This window comes from Hydra vulgaris, chromosome 03 (assembly GCF_038396675.1).
Source record: "Hydra vulgaris chromosome 03, alternate assembly HydraT2T_AEP".
In the NCBI taxonomy this organism is placed as follows: Eukaryota; Metazoa; Cnidaria; class Hydrozoa; order Anthoathecata; family Hydridae; genus Hydra; species Hydra vulgaris.
The window spans coordinates 10,559,465-10,585,000 of record NC_088922.1 but is presented as its reverse complement, the minus strand read 5'-3'; the positions used below and the strand labels follow the sequence as shown (position 1 = coordinate 10,585,000).

At 28.1% G+C, this 25,536-nt stretch overlaps 2 protein-coding genes across 5 annotated transcripts in view; both read left to right on the top strand.

The window, feature by feature from the left end:
• LOC100192259 (acid-sensing ion channel 1A) overlaps positions 1-12,354 on the top strand; it is a 24,212-nt gene extending 11,858 nt beyond the window's left edge. For all 4 annotated transcript variants that reach the window (XM_065792311.1, XM_065792310.1, XM_065792307.1 and 1 more), the window contains exons 2-7: positions 1-834; positions 1,826-1,973; positions 2,104-2,163; positions 2,364-2,550; positions 6,477-6,568; positions 11,784-12,354. The exon at positions 1-834 is cut by the window's left edge and continues 514 nt beyond it. In XM_065792311.1, coding sequence (XP_065648383.1) covers positions 1-834; positions 1,826-1,973; positions 2,104-2,163; positions 2,364-2,550; positions 6,477-6,568; positions 11,784-11,908 — 1,446 coding nt within the window. In that variant the 3' untranslated portion in view covers positions 11,909-12,354. The remainder of the gene's footprint in view (positions 835-1,825; positions 1,974-2,103; positions 2,164-2,363; positions 2,551-6,476; positions 6,569-11,783) is intronic.
• A 5,737-nt stretch (positions 12,355-18,091) lies between these two features.
• The window catches only part of LOC100205877 (maltase-glucoamylase), a 110,200-nt gene continuing 102,755 nt past the window's right edge, over positions 18,092-25,536 (top strand). The window contains exon 1 of the mRNA XM_065792305.1: positions 18,092-18,573. Within this exon, the coding sequence (XP_065648377.1) occupies positions 18,421-18,573 (153 nt within the window). The 5' untranslated portion in view covers positions 18,092-18,420. The remainder of the gene's footprint in view (positions 18,574-25,536) is intronic.

Below are 25,536 nucleotides of genomic sequence, written 5' to 3'. Positions count from 1 at the left end.
TCAAGATCAGCTGGGGATCGTTTTCGTGCAGCAGGTATGAAAGCTAGATTTGCTCGACGTATGGAAAAGATTGTTGAGGAACGTATGACTGTAAAGCAGATTTTTAATCGATATGTTCAAACCTCAACGCTTCATGGATTTAGGTTTATTTTTATGGATACATTCATTGTTAGACGAGTATTATGGACAATATTAACACTTACTATGGCAACTATTTTTTTCAAGGAATTGAGAAACAGTATAAACTTATTTTATGAGTATCCTTTTACAACTACGTCAACAATTCAATATGAACCTAGTTTAACTTTTCCAGCAATTAGTGTATGTAATCTTAACCATTTTTTACTTAGTAAAATAAAAAAAAGCAAACTTAAGCCTCTATATGATCAAGGACGTTTGCCTTTTGACAACAATTTAGAAAATCCAGGATTCGATATTCAAGGAGATGAACTTTATAATATATTAAAAACTTCTTCACAAAGTATAGACGAAATATTTTTAAGTTGCGAATGGAAAAGTAGAGATACAGCTAAAAATGGGGTACCAAACCCATGCAAGCCAAACAATTTTACTGTGTATAGTGGCCTTTATGGTCAAAGTTGTTATACCTTTAACCCCGGTGTTTCTGGTTATCCTTTATTGAGTTTAAGTGAAACTGGAGTTAATATGGGATTTAAACTAGAATTAGATTTGAAATCAAAAGATTCTCTTCAGGGAATTCAAGAAATTGGAGCTATAGTAATTGTTCACCATCAGCAGGAAACACCAGTTCTTCAAGCTGGTTTTGTTGTTTCACCAGGTTTTCAAACGTTTGTGGAAATAAAAGTGAGACAGGTATAAAAAGTTTTTTTTATCATTAGGCTGTATTATTTAAAAGAGATACAACCCTCCTGTTATATTTAATTAAGTAGAAATTAAGTTTTGGAATCTTAACTGGCAAAATGGGGCTTTATTAAAAAGACAGCTTTCAAATTATAGAAAACGTAAAAAATATTTTTGGGAGTTCTTTAAAAAATTTTGATATCAGTTCTTAAACCCTTAGCTCCTAAAGTGTTACTAACAAAGCAAAAAACTTCATATTAAATATTTTGGTTTACAAGTTAAATAAAAAATCTACTCAAGAATGAGGAAGGCTTTTAAAGCTTCAGAAGTTGTTAATTTTAATTTTAATATGATTTTAATATGATTAATACGCTTTTTTGTCATATTTATGTGTAGATCATTAGTTGAATATTAGTGTTAAATTCTATATTAACTAAAACTCATCAAAGTTTGTTAAAACAGTTTAGTTGCACAATGGTCGTGCACTTTTATTATAACTTCAGCTGAAGCTGCATATTCCATCGAGAAACATTGATCCGAGGCTGCGTGTTCCATTGAGAAACATTAATCCGAAGGTATTTCAAGAAAGATACATTTATTAAAAGCAATAATTCTTCTCACTACGAAGGTCACACACACAAAGAAATTTTTAATTAAAATCCGTTAACATTTTTGATGTTAACGGGTTTTGAAAAATAACCATGTTTAAAATCTTTTTTTTTTTAAACATAACCATGTTTTGAAAATAAAATTTTGTTTCGTTTATTTTAGGTTTTAACCGAAAAAAATAGTTTTGAATATGACAACACAATCATAATTTACAGCCATCAAATTCCTATTTAGAAGTTATCTGTTAGAATTTTAGGCTATAGTTTTGTTTGGAATTTTAAGCTTTTTGTGTTGTCATCTGTATTATCCAATAAAGTCATAAGTTCAAAGAAGATAAAAAAAAATTAAATTTCTCAACTTAAATTTAAAATTTTTTAAATGTTTTTTTAATTAGACTGAAAATCTTCCTCCACCTTATGCAACAAAATGTGGATCTAAACCACTAAAAAACTATCAAATATACAGGCAATCAAGTTGCTTTCTTGAACAACTCAGTGATGCTATAGAAACTAAGTGTAAATGCAAAAGCAGTTTTATGGCAGGTAACATTTTAAAAAATATATCAAAGTTTTATATTAAATTTTTTTTACATGTATACAAAAGACTTATTATTTTTTTAAATATTATGTTTCATTTATAAACACTTCTGAAATATAGATTATCTGGTTTTAGGAAGAAATATTCCGTACTGTTCGTTACGACAAACAGTTACTTGTCTGATGCCTACAATATGTAAGTGAGACTGCTTATTACCATTTACAAATATATTTTTTCAAATGTAAAAACATGATATAGTTTAATTACATAAAATGTTTTTTCATCACAATTGCAAAATTGGGACACAATTTTTATTTTTGAACTGGAAAAAGGTTTTTAGCATTTTTTATATTTCAACTATAGTAACTAAAAGTCTACTCTTTATTATAATCTAGATGACTTTGATCGCAAGACTAACAATAATTGCCCAGTGGATTGCGAAACAATACAGTATCTCTCTTCATTAAGTTACGCTCGCTTTATTTCTAATGTTACATATTTATCTAAAAATGCCGAGCAATCAAGTTATATCCGTAAATTGAAAAATTCAATGTCTCCAAAGAAATTGCAAAAATATATAGAGTAAGTATGTATATTAGTGAATGCTTTGTGTTGCTTAATGCCTTAAAAGTGACATGATAATAATTGATTACACTCTAGCATAAAACTGTTATTTACTATTTTAAAATATTAAATAACAGATTAATGCTAGAGCATATTAGGTATTAGTCAAAACAAAATATAACAATTGTCATGTTTTGTTTTGACTAGTACCTAATATAAAATACATAGCAGACATTGAATCAAAAAGCTTCATGAATAACTTTTGATTTTTTGATTTAAATCAAATTTTGATTTAAATCAAATTTGTGATTTGATTTAAATCAAACCACAAGCAAAGCTTGTGGTTTGATTTAAATCAAAAGTTATTCATTTAAGCTGTATACAGTGGCATCGCCATAGAGTAGAAAAGATAGACAATTAAAGGGTTAAAGAAATTGCTAAAAAATAGTTAAAAGGATGAGTTTTGTCTACGGGCCACCGAGTGTGTTGAGACGCCACTGGCTGTATACTTTGGACTTTGGATCAACATTGATTTATAAACAATAAATTGACGTTGGGTTATATAAAATGAATTAAATTTAGATTTAAATCAATGATCGTTGTTTGTTTTTGTATTTTCAATTCTCTATTTTAGCACTAATCTTTTATATATATTTGTTTCTATATATATGTATATATATATATATAAATTATAATTAAATTAATTATAATTTATAGCAAATCTTATTAAGATCAACTTTACGTTAACGTTAAATTAAATAGTTTAGCTGAAGTGAATTTTTTCTTGCTTTTAAAAGTTTTTTTTCGTTTCAAAAACTTTTCTCCGTTTTGATGAAGCAAAGTTATAGTGAACACGCATAGCAAAAATTGAAAAGTTGGATAAGCGCTCTTGTTCCATCGACAATCTAAGATCGTCAGATTACATAAGATTTTAGTTTGAAGTTTTAGGCCTTCTAAAACTTCGCTTACGCGAGGCAACATAAAATGAAATTGTGACAAAAATGTGTTGAGCAAAGTGTTTGCATGAACAGCAACGAAAGAATATGAATGAATTAGTTGTAAAATATCCATAGGTTTAAGTTTCTTTAAATTTATCATCATTAAATAAGCTTGATATTTCAAACTCTTTACTTCAGAAATGAATACATCCAAATCACTATCATACTTGAGAACTAAATTTGTTGCACTCTCCTTCAATTGTTGTTGCACTCTCCTTCAATTGTTGTTGCACTCTCCTTCAATTGTTGTTGCACTCTCCTTCAATTGTTGTTGCACTCTCCTTCAATTGTTGTTGCACTCTCCTTCAATTGTTGTTGCACTCTCCTTCAATTGTTGTTGCACTCTCCTTCAATTGTTGTTGCACTCTCCTTCAACTGTTGTTGCACTCTCCTTCTCTTGTCTCCTTCAATTGTTCAAACGAAAAATTGAACTTGAGATTCTTCGAAGAGAAAATTAAAATTTTAAAAAGTTTTTTTCATTAACTCAAAACGTGACTGCATTTGAATTGAGATACAGTCAAACGCGGAAATGCGTTTCAAAACCTCGTTCTGGTGTTAACAGATGTCTAATGTTGGGGGCCTATTCAAGTGATACACGTTTGGCTTTCCGTAATCTCTTGTTTGGAAAATTATAACTTGTACATTTTAACATAACCGGAAATAATGACTTTAAGATTTTTTTTAACTTTAAAATAAAATTAAAACGAGAAACTAAAAATTTATTATTTTCAATTTTGGCCCCTTTTCAGACTTGCACTGCCCTCACTATGACTCTGGTTTAACTCAGAGTCATCTCTTATATACTAATATAATAGAGCTCTTATATACTAAACTAATAGAGCCAACACACGCTAAAAAAAAAAATTATGTTAAAAAGCTTGCAAAACCATGGTGTTGTGCAATTTATTAAGTTTATAATCAATAAGTAGAATGGATAATCCTTCAAATGCTTTGAAAACTTTGATTTTTCTTTGGTTTCCTCCTTTAAGTATATACATGTATATACATTTACTTTTAAAAAATAAAAATGTATACACGTCTGTTTACTTTAAAAAAATAAAAGTGTATACACGTCTGATTGTTTTTAAAAAATAAAAGTGTATGCACGTCTGTTTACTTTTAAAAAATAAAATCATTATAACTATTATACCAAAAACGGCATTAAAATTCTTTTAATAAAATAATTAATAACAAGTATTATGATTTATATTTTTCTTTGAGATTCAATGCCAAGTTGACCCTATGACGCACTCAAAGCAGGTTTTACGAGCAAAGACAAAAATTGAATAGGCTGTTTAGCTTCAGTACATCAGTTTCCAAAACTTTTGTTAGTTGATTTGTAGTTTTTATTTAAATTTGTAGTAAATATACTTTATATATTTACGTATATATATTGCAAACATTAAATACATGCAGTAATATATTTTATATATACTTTTTAGTGATGTAAATTTTCCGGTAAAATTTGATTCAAAATTTACCGGTAAAATTTACCCGTAGATTTTAAATTGAAGTGAGTAAATTTAACGTGCTTGGAGTAAGTTTTTATTTTGCTGTTTTTAAAAACATTCTTCAAAAATTGGAATTTTTTTTACTAGAATGTTTTTCTAGTAAAGATTACCTTGAAAAAATAGTTTTTTTCAAGGTAATCTTCAGTTTGAAGATACGATGTCGTCAAAGTATGAAAAAAATTCCATTTTGCTAAACAAGATTATTTGTTGTTTATTCAAACGATGGCTGATTCACGCTGAAAGGTATTAAAAACTTTTACAATTGTTGCTGTTGGGCCTACTCTTATTAGTACACCAAATACCTGCGCACAAACTTAAAAATGGATTCAATGTGGAACAACACCAGGTGGTGATATGGTCCATACTTTTTCGAAGTTTCGATAACAAGTGATTCATATTTACAATCAAAGAGTTTTAATAACTTTAAGCAAAACAACGTGGTATGTACTTTCAACTAGATAGGGCGTCAGACCTTTTTCTTCTAGACTTCTTCTTTTGGGGCTGCTGGAAGAGTATTGCATATTCTCTACGAATGGTGAACAATTGTGAGTGGATTGTACAAGCATGTATAGAGGTGGGATAATGCAGTCATGTATAGAGATGGGATGATGCAGTTATGTGTAAAATAGTCTGCAAAAAAGTTGTGGTTCATTTGAAACGCTGCCAAAAGCTAGATGGTAAACAAGTTGAATAACCACAAATTTTATGATTTTTATTTTGATAAAAAAACTATTAAACAAAATCATAAAAGACGTTCTATTTTTATTATTTAAGTATTTTAGATCAAAAGCATGTACTTAAGAAGTATCCTGTAATGGTGCAAAAGGTATTTTAGTAGTCGTAACTATTTTCTCTTAAATGGGTTTGAATAAAGCAATGATCTGATATATGAAGTCATCTCTTGGTGAACTAACTTATTCCTTTTTTTTTTTAATTTTTCTTTATTACTGCTTGAGCAATTTACACTAATTGAAATTTTGTAATCTAAGTTTAAGTAACGTAATATTATTGAATTACTTCGTTTCTCGTAATAATCATGTAAAGCTTTAGAGACAAATACTTTAAGTTTCTATTGAAACAAATGCTTTAAGGTTTAAAACTTGTTTTATTTTTTAAAGAACTAATCATAAAAGTACTATTTTGGAAGCGTTTTTACACGTACCAAATTTGGATGAATTTGGGTCTTTCGGCAAATTTTTAAATATAATAGTTATTTAGAGAAAACATGCAATATCTTGAGCCACTCGTTTAACAAATTAAAACAATTTTGTTTTATAAATGCATGTATGGAACAAATAATGTATATGTACTTTATAGAAACAACTTTCCAGGGGATCCACATTCCGGTACTTTTCACCCATCCTCTATAGTATCTATGATAAAATACTTCAACAAAAATAAATTATAATAATTTTTTACATTTATTTAATTGCAGAGAAAATATTGTTGCAGTTCAATTTTTCTATCAAGAAATGAAAAAAGAAAAAGTAAAACAAGAACCCAGTTATGATTTTTACAAGCTTATTGGTAAGATTTAGTAATATTTTAAAAAAATTTTGTTTATTTTTACAAGCTTATCGGTAAGATTTAGTTTTAAAAAATAGCTTTTGTGCCTTAAACGAACAATTTATACTTCTGAAAATTGGGGCGTATATGTAATTTTAAGAAGAATCTAAATTTGGAACAAAAATTTGAAAATGCTGATTTTTTATTTGGTTTATTTTTTTCAAATATTTTTTTAATAATTATTCATTTTTAATATTTTTTGGTTTTCAACAAAAACTACTTATTTATTATTATTTAATTTTTTCTATTTCAAAAAAATATCGTGTTAAATGAGTGATGGGATATTTGTGTCATACTTTGGAAAATCTTATTATTGGACAAAAATATTTTAAAAAGTTAATGTATTATAATAATAATAATTTATTTTCTATAAAAAGATGTAAAATCACAAGTTAACTTATTATGGTTTTTATAAATAAATAATGCTTATAAGACAATCCAAAAATGTATAATGATAAAGGTGGTATAATAAGCCTCATTTTGATTTTTTGCTGAAAATGTTTAGCATTAGCACTATTATTTGAATTAAACTGTAAATTTAAATTTTTATGTTACTAAAATATTTTGTAAAATATACACAAACATAAGTAAGCTATTTTTTACTGTTAAAATAAATAAAAAATAGTACACAGGGTCGGATTCAGACCATGAATTATATACATAAATTAAAAAAAAAAATTCTATACGGTTGATCGCCCTTATTAATCCCCCCCCCCCCCACACACACACCTATGGATCCGTCCTTGATACTACATAAATCCTTTTTTATTCAAATTTATATACAAAAATCATATTTTGTAACAAAAAGCATTATTTTGTTACAAAAAGCATAATTTTGTTTACAAAAATTGGTAATGCATACATCCTTCTCACATCTAAAACATTTATTGTATGGTCACATGTGCCACGCATCAGCCAAGATACCGGACCCAAAGTTTATCTAATAAAAAGAACCGTTTGCAAAACTGACAAATTTTCAGCAGGACTCTCTTATCCGATAAACCAACATAAAACAATAAAACAATCATTAATGGGGGTCAATAAAAATATTTTCAATGAGTTACCATTTTAAAATCATATTAGAATCATCTCAAAGCCTGACTAAACGATTATGAGTATGTTTAGTAGCTAAATGGTATATATAAAAATTAAATATTTACCATTAAAAATTTTACGATGAAAAAAAAAAATTAATTTATTCACAAGCGTTAATAGATATTAGGACTACTCTAGTGGCAACACTATGTTATAGAAAATTTATAATTTCTAAGCTGCACTATTCTTTAGAGAGGGAAAATACTGGCAAAAACTATATATTGATTTAATATTAACATGGGGATTTTATAAACACAAGGGATTAAAACATATGTTCTTTTAATAGTGAAAAGACTTAAACCTTTTAAGTTCAAAAAAAGAGGTTTATGAAACTAATAGAATCTTTGAAGAGTATATGATTTATTTGGTTTTTTATAACATTCAATTTCGAAATCATAAAAGATTGAGTCAATCTGGCATTTCAGATTTCTTTGTTTAAAACTACTTGAACTTCTCTTAATAAAATCAGTGCCGTCTCTCTCAGTCGGAAATCTTTCATATTAGTTCAGAAGTAGTTTATTTTAAAATTTTAACTTCCTGTTAAAGATTTGAAACACGAGCTTCCGGTTTAAGTTTTAAAACAAACTTTTACTAAACTAATTTAAAAAATTTAGGATATTTAAACTAGTTTGAAAAGTGTTTTTTATTATTTTTTCTCTAAACTAGTATCCACTGTTTGCTGGGTAAGATTAGGACAGGTAAATCCGCTGTTTGACATAATTATGACACGTAAACTCGCTTTGATTTCAAGCCTAATCTAGCTCATCCCGTCTCTTTTTAAAAGTTTTGCTAGGATTGTTTTATCACAAAATTATTTTATAGAAAATTACAAACGAATAATTTTGTTTTAACTTTAATTCAATCTTTTAATAATTTATTATCATAAAATATATAAAAACAGTGATATAAAAATAAATAGTCTTTCTAGCATCCTGTTTAACTATTTACTTATTATTTTTAGTTTTTCAAGCATCCTGTATAATCCTTTTTTTTTTTTTTTTTTTACAAATAAACTGTTGAAAGTTTAAATATAAATAAAACAAAATTGTGCAACTTTGGGCAGCTGAGTTTTTTCTTATTGCTTTTGAATAGTGTAAAAAGCAAAATAATGTTAAAATACTGTAGAATCATCTGAAGGATCACTGTAGGATTATTTAGAGCTTTTTCATATTTAACTCTAAAATTTAAATGTTATATATATATATATATATATATATATATATATATATATATATATATATATATATATATATATATATATATATATATATATATATATATATATATATATATATATACAATATATATATATATATATGTAAAAAATCAAATTTTGCTTTTTTTTTTTTTTTTGGGTTTATATTAACATAAAAAAAGTTTTTATTTTAAATTTTTTTTTATTAAGTACACAATGATGCCCAAGACTTTGTAGTTTTAGTAAAAACATATTGTTGTTGTTTTTTTGTCCATAACACCAAGATTTCTGTTATTTGTAAGGGAGGATTTTAGCGTGCATTAAGATCCAACGAAAGCAACAATCAAATTAATTATAATAATTATGCTGTAAAAATATTTAACTTTTGCTTCTGGTTAGATGACATTTATCTTACGGTTAATAAAAATATTCTTATCACTTAGAAAAATACCTAGTGACAATACTTTTTTTTCCGGATAATCATTCAGCAAATGCTGCCTTAAAATCTGTTGAGATTTGTTGACTTTTAATATACTTTCAAGTTCACTCTTCAGTGAACTTTAAACGTTGTTGTTGTCTATTGCTAGATCAAGGTGGTATGTAATAAATATAATAGTAACTATTACGCAGAAACTAAATGTATATGTATGCATACATATGCTTGTGCGTATCTGCAAGTATGTATATATGCATATGTGCATATATTTGTATTCTAATTTTTATCAATAACGTTTCCTTTTTAAGATATTTAAAATCTAAATGTAACTTGCAAATAGAAAGTTTTCTTCTTTGGTTAAAAAGCAGCGTGGCTAAGCTTTCAGCATAATGGCATTTTCAAACCAAATAAAAGCAAATTAAATCAAGATACAACTGCAATACTCAATATAGAAATGCTAACATCAGTAGTGACATTCACACAAACAACAATATGCAAATAATTTCAAGAAAAATTAAATTAGGCATAATTAGGCTAAAATCACATTAACAAAGTTTGGTACTGTTTGGTCACTAGCACTGCAAACCAACTCGTCTTCCAAAAAAATAATTTATATGAAGTTGATTTTTAGAATGGTTAGATTCTTCTGTTAAAACTGAAGTTTTTTTAAAATTTTCACTGTTTTAAAAACAGGAATTGTTTTTAGAAATCTTGCATTCTGTTAAACGGGTTTTTTAAAATCAATACACTAAAGCCACTGCCGGTTTTAGCACTACCAGCGCCCTGGGCGAGATTTCTACGGCGCCCCTAGCTCAATTTAACCCCATTCAAAAAAAAATCAAAGGGTAAAAAAACCAATTAGTTTCGCCTCTTTATATTCGGCGCCCTGGGCCATCGCCCAACCAGGCCCTACCCTAACGCCGCCACTGACTAAAGCATATCTGAAACCCTAAAGGTAGAAAAGCTCGTAAATGAGCGTAATCGCTTAAGGCACTGTAGCTTATTAGAATAAAGAAGATTTAGTTTACTACTTTTACAGTTTTTATTAACATCTTAAAATTGAAAGTAAGTGCTATACTATATTACATCATAACAAATAATAATAATAACATATAACATTTAAGTTACTACATGATCTTTTTCAGCTATTCACGCATTTAAACTATGTCAAATATACATGCAGTTAACCCCATTCCCACTTTTAAACATTTAACTTATAAAAATGTAGCTTATACGCGCTGTTTTGTGTTGTGTACATTTGATAATATTTATGTTATTATATAAAGCGTAACTTTTCAAACAACTTTTTATTTTAAAAAAGTAGTTTAGGGGTAATGTGTAACTTACACTTAACCTTAATCCACTCCATTAACTTGTGTGTTTTTCTAAAAAAATAGGAAAACATAAGTTAGTTTGAAATATAATTTTTCGGCAAAAAAGTAATCACATGATCATGCCTGATTATGTGATTATTTTTCCCTTCTTTTGTTGTTTCCAAAGATAAACGGTTAAAAGGAAACTCGCCTTTAAAACCTCAAAAAAAGTAAGCTCATTCTTTATGATTAATCTTTTTAATGCTTGTAAAGTGGTTGTTTAGCGCAAACTTGCGTTTTACAAAAAGTACTGTGAAGTAAGCAATGTGCTTCTTATCTGTAAATAATTTTCTTTTGCTTATCTTTAAAAAATTTGAAATCTTAATTAAACGCTACATTTTTTATTTCAGTTTTTCAGTGCAGTTTTTCTACAACTTAAGTCTTCTTACGCCTTCTATCAATGTGTAATATAACGCCTTTTATCAAAGTATAATATAACGCCTTCTATTAATGTATATTATAACGCCTTCTTTTAATGTATATTGTAACGCCTTCAATCAGTGTATAAAATAACTTCTTCTATCAATGTATAATATAACGCCTTCTATCAATGCATAATATAGCGTTTTCGATCAATGTGTAATATGACGTCTACTATCACTGAAAACATGTCTTCTATCAATAACTGTATAAAATTGCTAATTGATTACATTTCTTTTTTGCCTCAGTTTATTTATTTTATCTTTTTATTTTACTTCATTTGAGTATTGATTTTCTTTTATTAAATCTTCCAAACTTTTACTAGTGCTGTAAACGTCAATAGAGCAGAAGCATAGTTATTAGAAACAACTTTTGGAAAATTAAAATTAAATTAGAAATCAAATTTCCATTCAATTTTTTTTTTTTTTTTTACCAAATATTCAAACGCAACAAACACATTAGGATGGCAGAATCCCAAAACGAACTTGTCAGCATACTTTACATTCTTCGCCAATAACCACCGCCAAAGGATTTAATATATAATACGAGAACAGCTGTAAAATTTCAATAAGCTAAACTTTTTGTTTGATTATATATAAACACTAGTAAGTCTCAGAAAGTATTTTTTTAACAGTTATTTAATTTTTATTCTTTAAGGTGATGTCGGAGGTCAACTTGGTTTGCTGTTGGGTGCAAGTGTTTTAACTCTCGTTGAGTTTGTAGACTTATTTATTTTTACCTTATATCATCAGCTGCTGCGTTTGTCAAAAAAGAAATCATAACGTAATCTACAAATTAGATAGAAATCATGACGTAATGTTAGATAGAACTGTTGACATTTTTACTATGACTTTACAAGTTTAACGATGCAAAAGCTGTAAGCTTGAATTTAAAGCAACCTTTAAATACCGTCTTTAAACATCCTCTGCTAATCCCTTAAAAGGGCTCTGGCTAAATTACAATATAAATACCAGAAACAAAGAGAGAAATTATTATAATAATTTTAAATTGTTTATTATAAATACTATTACCACTATTTATTGTTTTTATTGTTAATACCAACACAACTTTTAATTTATTGATACTTATAACTATGTGTTATTTGTTTCTTTGTTGCTTTTGTTTACGGATGTTATTTTGAATTTCCAAAGTTGTATTTTTATTATGAATTCTCTTTTTAAGAATTATTTATTGATAGCATTTTATTTAAAATAAATATTTTCATGGCTGATAGTGTTGTTTTTTTAAATTTAAGCTGAAATCTGATGTTTTTGCCTAAAATAACTGACTATTTTTAAAACTAACAGTGTTTATCTTCAGTAGTAGATTATTACTGCAATCTAAGGTTGTTTAAGGATGGCAATACCACAAGATTTTGGATTGCACAGCAAGAGGGGCTAGTTCTTTACATTCACTTGTACTATTTTTAATAAAATATTTAAACTTTAAAAAGCTTGGTTTTTAAAGTTTAAATATAGATAATCGAATAAAGTACATAATAATATAATTATTTTTCTATTTTAACATAAATTTTTAACTAGTTCAAAACTCAAGTACCTTAAGTACCTTGTGCTTAAGTACAGTTAAGTACAGTACAGTTAGAGTTACGGTAATAATTAAGACTTTCGTATAAATCAGTCATCGCATAAATGAAAAAAAAAATTATTATTTATCAAAACTTATTGAAACTGTTAATGGACTTTTTCGGTTTAAAAATAATTTTATTTTGTTTAAGCAATCTTTGTTTTCATGTTCTACTCAGTGACGGGTTAAGGCTTAGCGTCGTGGGGGAGCCAGGGGAATGAGTAGGAGGTAACAGGGATTGGTGGTGGCTAATTAACCCCTAGAAACATTTTTTTTGAAAATTGCACTTGTGATAAATATATTTTATTGATAGTTTTGTGTGCCTTATATCATAACTATAAAGTACGTCTAAGACACTAAACAATCTATAGTTTGAGTTTGCTAAGTTTACTTTGATTAACTACTACAGTTAAAAAAAAAAAGAATTAATTAATATTAATACAACGGCTTGGTTACTTAAAAATATATTTACACTATACCTATTACTGAAAGTAAACATTAAGGTAGAAATTCACTTTCCTGCTACTTAATACAAGTTTTTACTGCAAGATTTATTTCAAGCGGGTACAGAACGTTCTTTGGGCGTCTTATAAACATCATCCCGACTTGTAATGTCTATAAGGCGTTGTATAGACATCTTAAGGACGACTGCGCCAGCTGGGTTGAAGCAAAATGGTTTATTAATAATTTAAAGTCAAAGCCCTCAGCGAGTTCGTTTTCGATTTAAAAAAATTTCGCTCAAGTAGGTTTCAAGTGAGGAGGGAGTGCAAAGCGGGTTTTTGCCAATACACATAAAAACAAATCTAAATTGCTCGACAATGTTGAAATCAGTTAATTTATTGTTTTGTGTTTTTCTCCTTTAAAAAAAAGTTGTTTACCGTTTGCAAAATCATTCAAGTTTTATGAACATCTGTCAATGAATAGTCACAGTATTTTACAATAATCATGGTAGTAGAGGTATTTTCTTAATATAAAATGTCTCTGTTTGTTTTCTGTAATAAATGCGGGCAAATTTGTAAAGCAACTATGCAAACAATGGTTTATATTTACCTAGTTTTTTATTTCCTTTTAAACAAAACGCAGAATTTTGTAATGAGAACTTTCTGTTTTAGGGGGCGCCAGATTACTGACTTAGGAAGCGCAAAAGAAGGGCAGACTAACCCCCTCCCCCCAGGTCATCTTGGGGCACTTTAATAACTAATAAAGTATTTGGAAAAAAAAAATTGAAAATCTTGGGCCGTTTCCTTGGAGACTTAAACCGTTCCTTGGAGACTTAAAAAGTATGTGTTTTTAAACACATATTTCAAACTAATATTCAAATATTTTAAAAGCATAGAGAAAATATAAAATATTATTATAAATAAGTATTTGACATTGTTTTTTAATGAAGTAAGCGTTCATATTATTTATATGGTTTCTACTGATAATAAATTGGTAAACTGTCGGAAGCCTCAGTATGATATCCGTTATTAAAAAGTGCCTGTAATAATTGTTGCCATTATTTGTTAATAGTAACGAATTCAAAAGATTACTATGAATAAGTATATCAAATGACGCAAATGAAATATTTTATAATGATTTCATACTTTGCAATGACCGGTAACGTTAGTTACGGATAACGTAGTAACCGATAACGTTAGTATGCACATGATACTAGTATGTTTATTTATTTTACTGCTTCATTATAAATATATTTGGATTTATAAAGTTATAACAAACAGAGGCGAAACTTGAAATGAGGAAAGAATATATGCAAGCAGCATTTTTTGGAGTTTGTCTTTGTATAAAAGGTAGTTTTCTTTCTCCAACCCGACACAACACATACATGATACCCGACACAACACAACAACATGATACCCGACACAACACAATACATGATACCCGACACAACAACATGATGGTTTTTAGGAGTCCTATGATCTAAAAAAGGTAGTTTTCTTTCTCCAACCCGACACAACAACATGATGGTTTTTAGGAATCCTATGATCTAAAAAAGGTAGTTTTCTTTCTCGAACCCGACACAACAACATGATGGTTTTTAGGAGTCCTATGATCTAAAAAAAATTCAAACGTTCACATTTAGTGATTCAATGTTAAATAGATCTAATTTTTACTCCAAATATTTGATATCTGAATGCCCTTTCACAACCTTTAACCAACCCACCTCCCACTTAATCCAATCTAGGGTATTTCTGTTAGTTTATATTATTTTAATGGCTTTGACTTTAATCTAACTAAATATTTCATTTTGTTAGTATTACTAACATTTTCTAAAATGGAGTCATTACAAACACAATTTAACGTCAAAGTTTAAGCAGTCATTATTATATTTAAAGAATACATACGTCACTTTAATTCCGTAATTGAATTCTTTTCAATTTTAGAATAATAAATCATATTTAATTTGTTATAATGCTATAGAAGGTATAGTAATATTCAATACAAGCACATCAAATATAATTCTCGTTTAGGAAAAAAAAAATGAACATAAAGTAAAATTAATAATAATAATCATATTATAAAGTTAAAGCATCTCTCTGCAGCAAATTTTTAATATTACATCATACATCAAAAGTTTTACAGTGATAGATGAAACTTGATTGTTGAAATTAATCAATGCGCTTTTTTGCACTGAAAAATGACGTTCTATTTTTATCTAAAATTCCCTACTACTAATTGGGATACAACTGATTGGGCATATCGAAAGAAGTATATGGGTGGTTGGAAATTAGACAAACAACGTATAGTTACAATCTTTTAAATTGCTAATAGCTATCTGATACAAATTCTTTAACAAATATTTGTAATATGATTGCAATAAAAATCTTTAAAGCGAAAAACTTTCTATTAACGAAAGCTCAATGCGTTCTTGACAACAGGGGCTGATCTAGCATTTTTTGGTCTTTGAGACTAACTTCAAGCATAGAATAAACTGCAAAAATTAATGTATTTATACTTACATCAAATAAGAATGATTTGCAAAAATTTGCAACGATTGGAGCCTGGGAACAAAAAGCCCCTAAATTTTTGCTCCCAGCCCCAAACGTGAGGGCAACAAGTTGATAAATATTTTTTTTTTCGCTATTCTCAACAAGACTAATATTCATCAATGAATTTTTAGTTTGATACCATAATCTCTCAGCGTTAAAAATTTTAACCTTATTAAGCTTGAATACTCCTCAATTTGAAGGGGTTATTAATTGACATGACTATTCTAATAATTCACAATTGGCTCTATTAATTCCAAAGATAAAATGCTTTTGGGGAAATTAATACTGGAATCTAAATTATTAACAACAATTTAACATTTTAACGTTTCTTCTTAAAATTTAACAACAGAAGTTGTTTCTGTAAATATTTATTGAATATTATAAATCATAGGTTCTTTTTTAATAAATTATTACTTACTTCATTATGACATATCCAAATAAAGTATTAACAATGTTAACAGGAGAAAGATCTTTAGTTCGGTCAAAATAATCAAAAAAAAATAATGATAGACCTACAATAATTCGCACAAAGCGAAAAATTGGTACAGACGTTACACATTTTCAAAAAAAGTTGAAAACTGCAAAGGTTGAAAACTTTTATTTTTTTGCTAATGCATGTTACTATCTACCGTAGAAAAACACGTTTTTGCGGCAATGCTCTGATCTTGGATACAAAAAATAAAATATTTTAAAACTTTAGGGGGTTTTACTTATTGTTTAGCCGTTCTCATAAAAACTTCATTTAATTAAAATTAAGTTTGTATAATGTGATATAATAAAATAAGAACCTTAAGAGTAATTATTTAGTTTAGCTTGTATTTTTTATTTGCATAATTTATTTCAAAGCATTTTTGTGAGCCCCGTTAATAAAAATAATTAACAAATATACTTCTTCATAATTTCATGATTATTCTTCATGATTATTCAAGAGAAATTAGCTCTTAAAAGTAAACAATCTAAATAAAAAAAACATATAAAATTAGTGTGTACAAGTATCAGCCACAGTATTATGTCTGTTTTTAGGTCTAGATCTTTTGAATCGAAGTTGAGCCATACTGTTTTTCTCCATCGACGGTTTGGTTTAAAATGTCCTATTCAAATCTTTTCGTCTTTTTGTTTACGCGCATCCTACAGTAGATGGTAGTAACACGCTTCATATTATGAGTATCGTTCAAATTGTTACCCCGAAAAGTTCAGTTACACAAGAAGACCATTTACCATGAGTAAATAACATAGTTTCATATAATGATATCGAAAGTGGTGACGATAATAAAATATGTAAAGCATTGCTTTATCAGTTTAATGAAAACTAAAAGAATTTAAAAAACAAGGATCTACAGCAAAACTATGGATTCAATATTTTAACATGGTGTCGATTGCAAAAGAATTTATAAAAGCTTAACGTCTGGAAGATTTGCAAGCATATTTGAAGAGCATTAAAGAAATGCTTCCTTATTTCCACGCATTAGGGGATTTATCTTATGTTATGTCTGCGCACTTGTATTTGCATGATATGCTACACTTAAAAAAGTTAATAAATCGTAGTTTTATCAAATATTTATCAAAGGGTTTATCTCTGCGAGACATGTGGTACAATTTTAGTAGATAATTTCATAATATAAGACTTTTATCAGCTCTACTTTAAGATAAAACTTATCGTTTACCAAAAATATATGAAAAACCTTTTTTTTTCTACTTTTTACCGTGAATACATTTTCTTGCAGATGTGTGATCGGCTGGGAGTTTTTAAGTTTTTTATTTGTAATAATGTCCCCATTATTGTAAATTGAAATGTCTATTTTGATCAAGTTTTAAGCATTTTCGGGATTTAGCAAGTTAAAACTAATAAAGCGACTAATAAGCGACTCAAGCATATAATAATTCGTTATATTAAGCATAAATTGGCAAAGATTTCATATTATGAAGACGTTATGGTTTTTGCTGAACGAAAAGTTAAAGAAACGTGTTTAAAAAACTTACTTTATGTAACTTTTGGTCTTGTATATTTAGAGCAATATAAAAAACTTTATATAAAATAAAAAATAATAGCAATATAAAAAACTTTTTATTTTGGTAATATAAGTATTCAAGAAAAAATTTGTCTCAACATATAAATATAAAAAAAAAAAAAATTCAAAAAAAAAAAAAAGATAGATGAAAAAATAAAAAACAAGCTACTATAAAATAAAAGCAAAATCAAGTCAATTTTACATTTATTTATTTACTTTATTTTACTTGTTTATTTATTTTATTTTATTTTGTTATTCTTTTCATATTAACAACTTATTATTTAAAAAAAGTATTTATCTTTTCTAAAATAAATTTACGATTTATTTTTATGTTTACTTAATACAATTTATAGAAAAACTTAAAATAATTTGTTTTGAAATCAATATTGACAAAAGATTATTTATTAAAAAACATTAAAACCTTTGTTATATAGAAAGTTTCAATATTGATATTTTTTGGTATCTTTACTAAAGTTTTAATTCGTCTCATTTACCTTTTATGAACAATCAATATTGACATGATTAAAGTTGGTTTATCCAAAAGTATTAATTTAAATTCAAACCTCTACAATTGATACTTTAAGAAAAAGCTTTGATTTTACAGTTCTAGAAAATGTTCTTCTAAAAATAAAGAAACAAAGCATTTCGAAGTTAAAAAAAATTTTCAAAGATACTCATAGTGGTAGAAAAAGAAATTTAAAAATTAGAAAAATGATTAGGGCCTTTGTATTTCTAACACTAATTATATCTTGTATAGCAGAAAAAGAAAATAGGTTTGATTGCTTACCGGAACTCAATCCAGAGCAGATTCGGAACGATTCAAGGTCTGAATGTATCAAGCGAAAATGTATTTGGACTGAAGAGGTTATTTTTTAAATTTTATTCATTATGCATTACACAAGGTAACGCATTATACTGAGTATTTTATAAAGTTTTGATTAACAAGGTAATAAAAATAATGTAAAATACAATTATTTGTAACAACGCGTTACAAATCTAATAAAAATTTTAACAATAAATTATGTATAAATTAAAAAAAAAAAAAGGAATAAAAGGATGAAAAAAGACTTTTCTATAAAGTTACTATGTAAAATTTAAGCTGCAAACCGGCAAAGTGAAAACTTTTTTTCGCAAATCATGATCTAATATTTAGTTATAAAAAAAGATCTCGGCCTAAAATAATAAAAATACTTGGCTTGTAAATTAAACTCTATGTAAAAATCTATCCATGAAATGAGATATCTTGGATAGATTTTGCCATAAAATCTTTTTTTGGGTTCAACCATAGTTTCTGAACCTTATTATATTTAAAACCAAAGGATGTTAACATGATTCAGGTAAGACGAGTTGCTTGTCGACTCGAAATTTTTATGTTAAGCATTTAGTCACTTAGATGTATAAAGTTTTTTTTCTAGAAAACACTGTTGTTTCTGAAAAACTACTAAAGACCCTAATGAAAATCTGAAGATTTTTATTAGGGCCTAGTTAAAACTGATTAAAATTTGTTTACCAAACAAAAAATCATTTAGAAACCATTATTTCTCAATGTGTATTGTTTTATAGATTTTATAAAATACTACTTTATAACTTTCTTGTTTATTCCATAATATATAAATTTATTTCGGTTTTTGTTTACTATTTTATTATTTATCTCATAGTATATAAGTTTGTGATAGTAAACTTATATACTATATTTACTTATATATAATATTTTTTACATATATTATATTTTTATATATTATATTTTTTATCTAACCTCAAGTGGAGCACTCATATTCAAACAGTTGTCTCCAAATCTTTACAAATTTTAGGTATGCTAAAAAAGACATTCACTATCATTGATTAAAAAATGAGTCTCAAATTATATAAAGTGTTTATAAGACTACACCTTGAACATACAGTGTCTATTTGGGCCCCGTATTTAAAAACTGACGTAGCTTTGGTTGAATCTGTTCAACAAAATGGGGTTTAAGCTTAAGAAATCTTAAGCTTAAAGCCCATTTCAATGCTACGATACTTGGGTTTCGGCGCTTACAATGCGATCTCATCCAAATTTTTAAACTAATACATCGGTTTGATATAATTAATAATATATATCAACCAAAACTCCTTGTCACATGGTCACCATCTTAAAATAAGGCGCGAATATGTTCCAAACTGTCTTCCAAGACACAACCAACTATATAATAGATCATTAAAATACTACTAATGGAACGAACTACCTGAGCAAGTAACTCTCTACTCAACTGTACTTTCTTTTAAAGTTATACTAGATCACTGGTTGAGGATAAAATTCGGAACGAATATTTATAAAACTGGTTGTTTAAAGTAGGGTGTTTTTCCTGCTCGCTGTAGGTATATATTGTATGTATATTTTACGGCTACAACTATAATAGTAATAATTCATGAACTATGATTTGGTAACAAACAACATCGAAAGCTTTCAATACTAAAATAAATATTTGAAATAAATATTTGATCTTCATTCAGAAGTTTGATGAGTTTAAAAAAAATGAAAAGGAAGATGCCGCAAATGATTAAGAGTTGTTTTTGGAGAAAATCTAATCAAGATACTAACTCAAAGATTATATCCTTCAATTGCGATCAATTTTATATATAGTAATGGTAGTAATATAAAATTGATATTATAAAAATAACTTTTGATAAAAGAACTTTTTGAATTATGGTTGGTTATTATTTTGGCCTGTTAATACTTGGAAAGGCACGTTGGTGTTTTATAATTTTTAAAACTAGTTTAAAGGCAATTTAGCAAACATTGCCCTAAAACCTCTTTTAGGTATAGATAGAACTTTTTTAAAAAGAAAATCATGAAGCAAATGGCTAACAGTCCTCTTATCTGAAAACTATAAGCTGAAACACAATTTTTTAAATTTGAGGACGGCTTTAAACAGATTTATCTTGGAACGGAAAATGCCCCTAGAGGTTATCTTTTGGAAAGAATATCCGATTGTATTTTTAATGATGTAAAGGAACTGAGGGAGGGGGTATTTTTCACAAATAAACTTCTCCGTCGTCAAACTGTCAAATAAAATGTTTTAAATAGCGTTCATAAATTAATTATTACAGGAATGGTCTGAAGATTAAATCCACATATATTAATTATCCATGTTATTTTACCGTTCTTTTAATGCAAAAAGAATATTACGGGTTTATATTACATTGTTTAAATAACTTCACAGCAAAAAGTCAAATCACTTGTCAAAAAATAACAGAATATCACAGCGGAATTGCTTAATACATTTATTTATGCTTTTATATCAATATTTTATTGTTTGATTCATAAAATGGCTTTCGATTTTCATATATGTCTTAAATTTTAATGCCTCCTCACTTAAAATATCTATTAGACCTTTCTAAACTCTTCATCTCTAAACTTATTGTCTTTATTGCGTTTTAACGGTTTTTGTGGTTTCATACGTTATTTTACTGGTGTCGAACTTCATACGTTATTTTACTGGCGTCGTACTTCATACATTATTTTACTGGCGTCGTACTTCATACGTTATTTTACTGGCGTCGTACTTCATACATTATTTTACTGGCGTCGTACTTCAAAACATTAGAAGAAGCTAACTACTTAGAATAGCTCTTAAATCAGAAGTAGTGCATTCAAAAATTAAGAAAATGCCAACCGCACGAACGAGCAGGTAACCGGTAAAAAAAACAATAATTTTTATCAAAGTTATTTTTATAAATCATAAAAAAAAAACCTTTAATTTAATGATGCCAGCTATTTGGAAATATTCTTTTTCACGTATTTCTAAATTTTTGTTTACTTCAAGAGTCAAGATTACAATTTAGTTAGAATTTAGGTATCTGAATTGGGTACTCAAATAAATTTCCAAACGTTATATTGAATGTTTCAGAAATTCTGCTGGTGATAGAAAAATCGTAGCTATTAAAATTTTTTACAACAAGATCTTCAAGATCTTTTTTACAACAAGATCTTCAAGATCTTTTTTACAACAAGATCTTCAAGATCTTTTTTACAACAAGATCTTCAAGTTCTTCTTTACAACAAGATTTTCAAGATTTTATATAAAATAGATCAGACCTAGATAAGAAAGAGATCTTAATATTTATATACAGTCAAGAGCATAGCAGAAAGTTAACTTCCTGCTATGCTCTTGATTGAACTTTTTATGAACTAGCAATAGGCTAGTTTATTTTAAAACCATTTTCTTTCTGAAATTAAAAATTCTTATCTTTTTTTAACAGTTTCACTTTTTTTTTCATTATATTCATTTTTGCTTCCCCACTCTAGCACTACTGTAACAAACTTTTGACGAAGAGATTAAAAAGGAATATCAATAAATATTTTTATAAAAAATAATTAATAATATCAAAGTCAGTACTATTTAATGCAGGTTATCTAGGTTTTTGAGAATACAAGAAAGAGAAAGCCATCTAGAAAGTCTGTATTATGGGCAATTAAACTCCTAGAAGAGTAAAATCTTAAATAAAATATGAGATTACTTTGAAACATTAAAAACATGATGCCTACAAACTCAAAGTACTAGATACTTATCTAGCAAATTAGATGTTCTTATAAGAGATTCTTTATGTAAATCCATATTGTTTGAAGTTGAATCAAAAACATCATTTTTTTTGAGTCAACTTCAATCTCTTATAAGACTATCTACTTTGGAAGATAAGATTAGCAGAATTAGTGGCTAGCTCCCTTTTGTTTTCTATTTTTAAAATTCGAAAAACTTGATCTGTTTATTATCCACAATTTTTAGGCAAATCTGTATACTATTTAAAATGATAATTCTTTGAGACCAAATTGATTTTCTTCAATAAAAACAGAGAGTATATTTAGTTAATAACTGAATTAGTAGCTTGCATTTATGAAAGTGGTATCTGCAATCAAGTGAAACAATTGAAGCTCTTCATATGGACGTTATTGATATTCTTAAAATGTATCAGTAAAAAGCAGTATGTACAAAACCAGAAGCAGCTGGTGCTGCGATGGCTTCTTTATTCAAGTACAGATGGTATCTAGGTTTAACTCTGATTCATTTGCCTTGCTAGATGGTTACAGAAGAATTACTTCTGTTTTTAGATTAGCGTTTGTTCTAAAATTCGGAATATAATTCGAATTTTAGTATTTATCTAATCAAGATATAACTTTTAAAGTACTTTTAATCGTCGTTTGAGTTTATAATCTTTTAAATTATAAGTATAAATATATATACATCTAATATATATACATATATATATATATATATATATATATATATATATATATATATATATATATATATATATATATATATATATATATATATATATATATATATATATATATTAGTGATGTGCCAAACTAAGATTTTAAGTTCGAAACGTTTCGAAACGAAACTAAGCCACTTTCGATTCGAAAGTACTGATATTGCACTACTGCACTGATATTGAAATTTGGTATTTAAATAGTAATAATTTATAGTGTGTGACAGAACACAGAACAGAAATTAAACATTATATATTTTATATTTAATAACCAATCATATTGCAGTTTTATAATGTAAACAAAATACTAAGCAACACAGACTACACTCGAGAGTCAAATAAAAGTGAATGAAATCAAATGAGACTAGTATCATACAATACAACTACAATGTGTAATAATTCAAGTTATATAAGTCAATAATTCAAAAATTATTGCAAGTACTTGACTTGATTTTTTGAATTATTGACTTATACAAGTCAAGAATTCAAAAAATCAAGTCAAGTACTTGCAATGCATTGCATAGAATAAAGACTAGGGCTAGTATTATATTTACAGTTATAGTTTAACAGATAATACAATACAAGTAAAAGTACAATGCTATAATGAATGCAAATGCTATACAGTTATGTAAAGTAGTAGTACATGCATAGGCAATTGTTCCAGAAAGTCCGAGACCTTAATCTACAGTGTACTGACTGTGGCTGGCAGGGCAGTCTGGCTTCGGTACGCTACTGCTATGTGCTATACTACAAATTTTCGTGAATAAAAGTTAGTTCAGCCACATGCTCAGAGAGTAGATTACATCGCCTTCTTGTAAAAATGTTACCAGACGTTGAGTTCAATCTCTCCGAATTTACAGAAGTTGCTGGAATAGCCTATAGTGCCTTCGCTATTCTTGAGAGTTTCGGCAGACGGTGATGATTAACTTTCCACCAATCAAGTACATTGGCGTTCCTTTTAATAGGAGGTTCAATCATATACATTCTGACCTCCTCTTGCACAGAAGCTGCATCATCAACTGGCAGCATCCTATTCGCAGTTGCTGTTGTAAGCATGCTGTCGAAATCATCCCATAAACTACGGGAGCACCAGCACTAGCAGATGTTCCTACAAAGTATTATATAATATAAATAGATATAAAACTAAAATAGCAAACAGAAATGAAAACCTATGCATTATTGTTTTATTATTCATCTGTAATAAAATTAAACCACAATGCAGTAAATCTGAAAGTTAAATCTGAACTGCAGGCCATTACCATTGCCATCAAGTCTTAATCTGTGTTAATCACGTAACATAAAACGTAATAGTTTTGGAATTGTACCTTGAATTAAGTTCGTGTCATGATCGCTCAAGGCACAATGTCCACCCCCACCAACACCAGTACCGCCACGAGATCGGAATTCCTTAGAGTACTGATGAAGACTGTCTACAACAGTAGCTTGCTGTTGTTCAGAGAAGAAGATGGATTTGTAGCGTGGATTAAGAAATGTACATGCTGCATCAGGCAAAGCTGATATGAATTGCGGAAATCGTATAGTTTTAACTTCCTTTTTCGAGCAATAAGTACACCACAACCCTTATGTGAAGGATCATTGATGAATCGCTGCAATTGCTGATTTAAGCCATGCAAAGCCGGAATTTTCATAGACAACGTTGGGTAGTTCTTGCCACATAGTTCTCTACTTGCTTGTTCAAATAGAGCAAGAATTGTGTGATAGCTTTCAGCAAGCTTACAGTCTGCATTAGTCAAGTTATCAATTTTTTCACTTATTGCTAGCTCTGCAGATATAGCATCTTTTTCTTCGCATAATCTCTACAGCATAAAGTAATTCGAGTTCCACCTAGCAGCAACATTGATTATCAATTCTCGTTCTACCTTTCTGAATCGCTTCTACTCTCTGTGCAAATTCTGTGTAGCCTGGCAGCTATGGTGATAATGTGACACAATACGATGGCTTTTAAAAAGGACAGTCTGCCTTCCATCAATTTCACTCACGGCATCATTGATGGTTAATTGTAAAGTGTGATCAAAACAAGAAAGATCATAAAATGATTGTGAGAGATTCATGGCGCTTTTCATATTACTGCCATTATCACGCAACGCATAAATTGGAACAGTCCGAGGAAGCTCCCAATTATCAATAGTCTTGTCTAAAGATTCAAGAATGCTTTCGCCGGTATGTTCTCCTGGAAACGGGTTGTTTTCTAATGCAAATGTCTTTAGCTCAAATTCAGGGCTTGATAAATAAATGGATCTTGCGCCCTCGAAGTCCACAGGTCAGTCGTGAATGAATATGAAGGAATATCTTCAAAATCTCGATATATTTCATTAGCGGTTTTCTGTTTTACACTACAATATAACTCCGGTACAACTGATCTTGAAAACGTAGTTCTGCTTGGCACCAGATATTGTGGTTCCATTAATTTCATCAGTTCTTTGAATCCTCTGCCTTCTACAAAGTCGTATGGCAACATGTCTAGAGCAAGCATGCATTTTGTCTACTAAAAAATTCCCAAACAATACTTCGACAATTACCATCGTTACTATCCGCCATTATGGAACTGTATAACTT